Source organism: Setaria viridis, chromosome 2, assembly GCF_005286985.2.
Source record: "Setaria viridis chromosome 2, Setaria_viridis_v4.0, whole genome shotgun sequence".
Taxonomy (NCBI): domain Eukaryota; kingdom Viridiplantae; phylum Streptophyta; class Magnoliopsida; order Poales; family Poaceae; genus Setaria; species Setaria viridis.
In genome coordinates this window covers 16463344-16469443 of record NC_048264.2, presented here as the reverse complement: position 1 = coordinate 16469443, position 6100 = coordinate 16463344, and the positions used below count along the sequence as shown (strand labels likewise).

The window sequence follows — 6100 nt, the reverse complement described above, 5'->3', positions numbered from 1 at the left end:
AGAGTCAACGTGCATGTGTTTTGTGATCGCGAGACCTAACTATTGAAGTACCCTGCAGCCCCATAGCTGGGTGGCTGAGCTCAGACACAGCCCCCATAGGGACGCTGGCTCTCAGTCCAGGAGGGCCACTACAAGTCTACAACCTGCTCATCCAACCAAACCCACAACGAACGACGCTCAACAAAGCAACAACGGTAATAAACACGACGATAGCTTCAACGAAACAACATATCCATAAGACCAAAATAACCAATCCACGACAAAACTAGACCAACCCCTAGTTCAGCTAATTATAGAGCAAGCTAAAACTCCAATAACCAAGCAAACCAAGTCATTGCACTCTAGATAGGATGGTATCAAGCAAAAATTGCCAGCAGTCTTCGATCACTCAGTCATCGGAGACTTTCAACTGGAGACGACGCCGTCATTCAGCGACAGATTGGCCAGCTGCTGCTCAGGGGAGGCGTTGGTCTGCTGAAGATGCTGGGCAGAGCGGAGGACCTCCATGGCTTCAGCAACCTTGGCCTTGAGAGCATCTGGGGACTCCAGCAGGTGCAGGACCTCTGTCTGATCCATCTCCAAAAGCATGCCAGTCACCTTGGCAGCCTGCTCATGCTCCAGCTGGTCAACTAGAGGATACAGGTTCTCACCAAGCATCTACAACAAACATTACAAAGTCACCATCAGCCCTTCATTAACAAAAAAGTCCAACCAACAAATCGCAGGCTCGATATCATACCAGCCTCTGCTGATCCGGTGGTGCGTTAGCAAGAGCAGTGGCAAGGGCCCCAATTGGAACAGGTTGTGACACACCAGCATCTCTAATTGGCATCCCACCCATCTCATATGGAGATGGCATCACAGCCCCAACACCATGCATGCCAGGATCAGGCATTCCACGTCCTGTGGGATAGCGGTAGCCACGCCCACCTCTAGGGAACATCTGCATAATACAGAAAAGTCAGGCCAGTTCCTCCAAAAGACGAACTCTACCACCTGTTTCTCCAAAAGACGAATGAAACTGAATAATGCATTTGAGCAATACAGCATATACCTGTTGCTGACCACCCATTGGCATGGGTTGCTGCATTCCACCAGCACCAGCACGCCTACCAGCAGGACGTTGTGGTTGCTGTCCTTGCTGAACCATCGGCATCATAAAGTTTGGCATTGGACCGCCAGGCCTCATCCCAGGCATCAGAGGTTGCTGGAAGGCAAACCCAGCCTAACAAAACATCACAACACTTATCAGTTCCACAAATATTAAGACAAAACAGATGGGTTCATGTTCATCACGTAAACAAAAAAAAAAGATATAAACTATCAATAAAGAATTATTCACAATGAATTTTCATTTGTATTCATCAAACTTTCACAACAAAGAAGCCAACAAGCAAGTGTATGTCAAGAATGCAATTCAACATTAGGTTTACAGACTTATCAATTTGAATGATAATCAAAGCAACACAACTTTTGCTACATTTGGTCAGTTGTGCAACCAAACCAGTAAAGTAGCTACCGAAGAATGACAGACAGGGATGGAGCTAGGATGCAAACATTAGGGAGGGGGGGGGGCAGCTAAGCTAATTCATGGAGCAAACACTAAGCAGCTAATTTCTTCTTAATCTTTAAGGCTTTTAATAGAAGAAATGGAAACCATGAGGAGGTTATATCAGCATTTCTTTTGTACACACACTACACAAGATTTCATGTCAATAAAGATAAATTATCATATACACCAAGCAGCATATATATACATCATAAAAGTGAACAACATAATACCTGAGGGTTGATAAAGGCTGGAGGTGGCTGACCATAAAACAGCTGCTGACCAACTCCAGGAACACCAGGTGGAAACATGGGCATGCGAGGACCTACAGAGGGTGCCATGGCAACAGGACGCATTTGTGAAAACTGTGCCTGCAAATGATAAGTAAATTAGTACTGAACTTACATAGCAGATTGCAACAGAGCAAATATTATGAGGATCAAAAGTACATTACATTAACACTAGCAAACACATATTAACTGAACACTGAACATAAAACAGCACAAAACGATCATGCGAGTCACAGCAATTTTGCCAAAACAGTTGGAATTGAATTGACATTTAAAAAGTGTACAGATTCAAAAGGATTTTAGTAATTCTGATGCCACAAAGCTATTATACATCACTTGCTTTCCCGCTTGCATAAAACTAATCAACCCATAAACAAGAATAAAAAAGCCAAATATGTTGAGCAACCAAAAAGTATGCAGTAACCATTTTAAGTCTTAACTATTATCCCAATTTTATCAGAATGCACAGTTCTCTGCTCAAGAACAGAAGGTATATTTTATTTTGGCTTGGTCTCAAAAGCTAGACTTTAACCATTGATTTATACTGATATATACATTGGGTGATAGCAATTTGAAATATCAATCTAGCTGTATAAATTTTGCTCAACAAATATATCATAATTTGATCAAATGTTGGTCAATGTTGATTAAGTGTTGGTCAAAGTTTGACATTTGCAAAATAAAATACGCTGTAAATTTCTAGCCGAGCGATCTCATAAGAATTTAAGTAAATACAAAAGTAACATTTTTTAATCATAAACAAGCATGTGCATTAACATGTGAAATACAATATACGGTGATGCATATCTTATAGGCATATTCGCTAGACTTGTTCATCAACTATGCGAGGAAAACAACCAAGAGATTCTGTGTTGTGAAAGAGCATACAAAAAAGCACAGATGCAACATTACCGTGCAGCAAGCTTAACCTCAGATAGTCGGATATTTACCTGTAGCTTTGCCTTCCTGTCTTCTTTTCTCTGTGCAAGAGCTACATAAAGGGGCTTGGTTCCAACCATTTTGCCATTCATTTCCGTGAGCTGTACACAGTTATCAAGACAAGAAAATGATTTATCAATTTGTCAAATCAAATCAGAATTGCAAAATATATGGACACAAACAAAGCTTACAGCTCGGTTAGCATCTTCAGCAGATTTGAAAGCAACAAACCCTGACCCTCTGCTGACACCATTCGCATCCCGCATAACCTACAACATAGTTCCTGTCAGCAACCAAACCTAAGAAGCATATTATTAGCGAATTAGCCAGTTAAACAGACCTTGCAGGAAGTAATAGTGCCATACTCAGCAAACAGTTCACGCAACTTCTCATCATCAACATTGTCTTCTAAGTTTTTCAGGTACAGGTTAGTGTTTTGGAACTTCTCAGCAACTTCTTGAATATTCTTTTCAAATTTCTCCTTCAACTCCATCTCTCTTTCTGACTTCTTCTGTGCTCTTCCAACATACAGTTCCTTGTCATTGAATACCTTGCCGTTCAACTCTTGAACAGCCTGAGCAGCATCATCTGCATTTTCAAAATTGACAAATCCAAAACACCTGGATTTCCCATCACTGTCCCTCATAACAACAGCACTAGTTATGGTTCCATACTTTCCAAACATTTCCTTCAACTCATCATCAGTTACAGTCTCGGACAGATTCTTCACATAAACATTGCTGAACTTGACATTGCTTGAGACATTCTCCCTGTCCTGCTTGCGGACAAATGGTCCAACATACACTTTCTTGTCATTGATAAGCATCCCATTGAGCTTATCAATAGCAGACTGAGCAGATTCATCCCGCTCAAACTGAACAAAGCCATAGCCCCTTGATTCTCCCGAAGGATCTGTAGCAATTTTACATGAAAGAATGTTCCCAAATGCACAGAACGTGTCATACAAAGCTTTGTTGTCTATTGACTTATCAAGATTCTGCAAAATAGAACAGAAGGTCAGGATTCATAACTGGAAAGTCGACATCGCATAGGAATTTAGCAGCAAACCATCTGCTAAACCAAGCAAATAAAGGTACAGGAGAGATAAAACCCATTATAAGAACTGATAGGAGCATAAAAGAGGCACGGAAATTTGGTACACACCTTAATAAATATATTTCCTGTGCCACTTTTGCGCGAGCTGGGGTCACGGTTAGAATACATGATCCTGATAGGCTTTCCATTGATAGGAGTGAAGTTAAGCAGTTCAAGGGCCCGTGCAGCTGCAATAGATTTTTAATCAGTACAAAACCATAAAGAAGATAAGTATGCTTCACAAGAGTACCAGATGCAAATTAAGTGAGTCAGAAAGCGTGCAACCCCTAATGATGTGCCACACTTCAAGAATTTATACGGAAATCTACAGGACAGCACACGCATGGCAAGGTCGCACGCAATAAGTTTTCAAAATTACATTTTGGGGGTAATTAAAAGAGTTCGTTTGGCAGCCCATAACAAACTTTTGAGGTAAATCAAGGGATGAAGTACAGACGAACAAACATTGTGCAACAGATAGCACATCTTGCAAGAAAACCAGCATATATATTGAATGAAGATGCAACAACACAAATATCCCTATATAAGCAATAAAAGAAACCTTTTTAAGTGACTGATATCCATTAGCCACCAGGCACAACTTAGCCAACAACATCTCCCAGAACAGGGAAAGAAAGGCAAGGCAATTCCCATTACCTTCACATGAACAGCATGGTAAGAACTTTCACAGGAAAGAAACCATCTCCTTTAAACATACATAGGCACGCATCAAGTTATCTCACAAGATATAGAGGCTCAGGTAATAAGTGATTTTGGTGGGGCACCCAAGCTCCTTGTTGAGGAAAACTTCAAGATAAACAGTATGAAGAAACCAAAATTCACCACAGACAAAACATGTTGCAATCACAGCCAACACATCAAACAAAGCAACAATCCTAAAGATCTGCTGCCAGTAATCAAAAGATACTCTTTTGAAGCCAACATATAACATACATTAAGTGACCAAGGGTTGCAGTACAAATCCACAAACATTGCACCACAGAACAGCAGCGCACCTTATAAGGAAACCCTAGCATATTGATAAAGACATAACAGCAATAAATAGAATAAGCAACCAAGAAACATTTTTTTACTCCTATGAAATCAACCATCAGAACCTAACTTGGCCAAAGAGGAAATCAGCCAACATTCAGTAACGGGGTACCCAAATTTCCCAACCGATAAAACATGTTGCAATCACAGCAACGCATCAAAACAAGCAACATGTTAGAGGAAACCATGATTGCGACCGTGCAATAGGGCTAGATAACTACAATGCATCAAAACCTAGCCGAATCGAGCCAACCGATCGGGGATTGGGCGTCTAAACCCTAACCGCCGCCAAATCCGGCGGCTTCCCCAAACCCTAGCGCGGAGCCGATCGCAACCGGCTGTACCGGGACCCTAACCGACAGATCGGGAACACGGGGAGGAGTACGGGGGGCTCACCGTCAGCCGGGTTGTTGTAGTTGACGTAGGCGTAGCCTAGCGACTTGCGGGAGTTGATGTCCCTGCAGACGCGGACGGAGACGACGCCGCCGACCTGGCTGAAGACGTCGAAGAGCTGCGCGTCCTGCACGCTCTCGTGCAGGTCGCCCACGTACAGTGAGGTCGCCGGGAACGCCGCCGCCGCCGCGGCCGGGGAGCCGCCGCCGGACTCGGACGCAGATCCAGCCGCAGCAGCCGCCGACACCGCCGCCGCCGCCTGCCCCTGCGCCGCCATCTCCGATCAGGTGGTGATTTTTTTTCTGGTTTTTTTGCGGATTTTTTTGGGGGATAGTTTTCTGGTTTAGGGTTTGATAAGGGTTGGGGGCTCTCCCGGGGTCAGGGCAGGGCTCCCAACGGCGGCGTCGCAAGGAGAGAGAATAGAGCGCGGAGGCGGCGCGGCGGGGGAGGAGGCGCTATTTGTACCCCCGGGGCAAAACCCTCGTCGCCCGGGGCCGTCGGATCGGACACGGACGTCCGTCGACGGAGGGGATCGGGACGCGTGGGGGAAGCCGACGTGTCCGAGCGGGACGGGGCTGAGGGGATGGGGGGATCGTGACGTGGCGGCGCGCGGCGGCTTCTGGAACATCCGGACTCCGGAGGGAGCAGGACAAGGGGAGAAGATGGTGCACCGGACCAGGAATTTGTTGTTTGGCGAAATAAGGACGTGGAATTCTTTCAGAAATCGGTATCCGAGTTCTAACATGGCAAAGATGCATCGAGCTCGTAGAGTATGAACTCA

At 44.4% G+C, this 6100-nt stretch overlaps 1 protein-coding gene across 1 annotated transcript; it reads right to left on the bottom strand.

Moving 5' to 3' along the window:
• Window positions 1–214: 214 nt before the first annotated feature.
• On the bottom strand, window positions 215–5745 carry LOC117843894 (polyadenylate-binding protein 2). The gene is made up of 9 exons (XM_034724642.2): window positions 5323–5745; window positions 3943–4061; window positions 3119–3775; window positions 2970–3047; window positions 2790–2879; window positions 1783–1920; window positions 1055–1225; window positions 740–943; window positions 215–657 (listed from the first exon to the last, which is right to left on the bottom strand). Exons 1-9 carry the CDS (start codon window positions 5594–5596, stop codon window positions 406–408), a joined length of 1983 nt encoding a protein of 660 aa, XP_034580533.1. The 5' UTR covers window positions 5597–5745; the 3' UTR covers window positions 215–405.
• Window positions 5746–6100: the final 355 nt, after the last annotated feature.

What these genes read in the sequence shown, in the direction of transcription:
- LOC117843894 (XM_034724642.2), bottom strand. Translation starts at nt 5,596, where the DNA reads ATGGCGGCGCAGGGGCAGGCGGCGGCGGCGGTGTCGGCGGCTGCTGCG. An exon ending in CTACAACAACCCGGCTGACG is followed by an intron (nt 4,062 to 5,322) that starts GTGAGCCCCCCG and finishes AATCTATTGCAG; the next exon opens with CTGCACGGGCCCTTGAACTG. An exon ending in CACCGGATCAGCAGAGGCTG is followed by an intron (nt 658 to 739) that starts GTATGATATCGA and finishes TGTTTGTTGTAG; the next exon opens with ATGCTTGGTGAGAACCTGTA.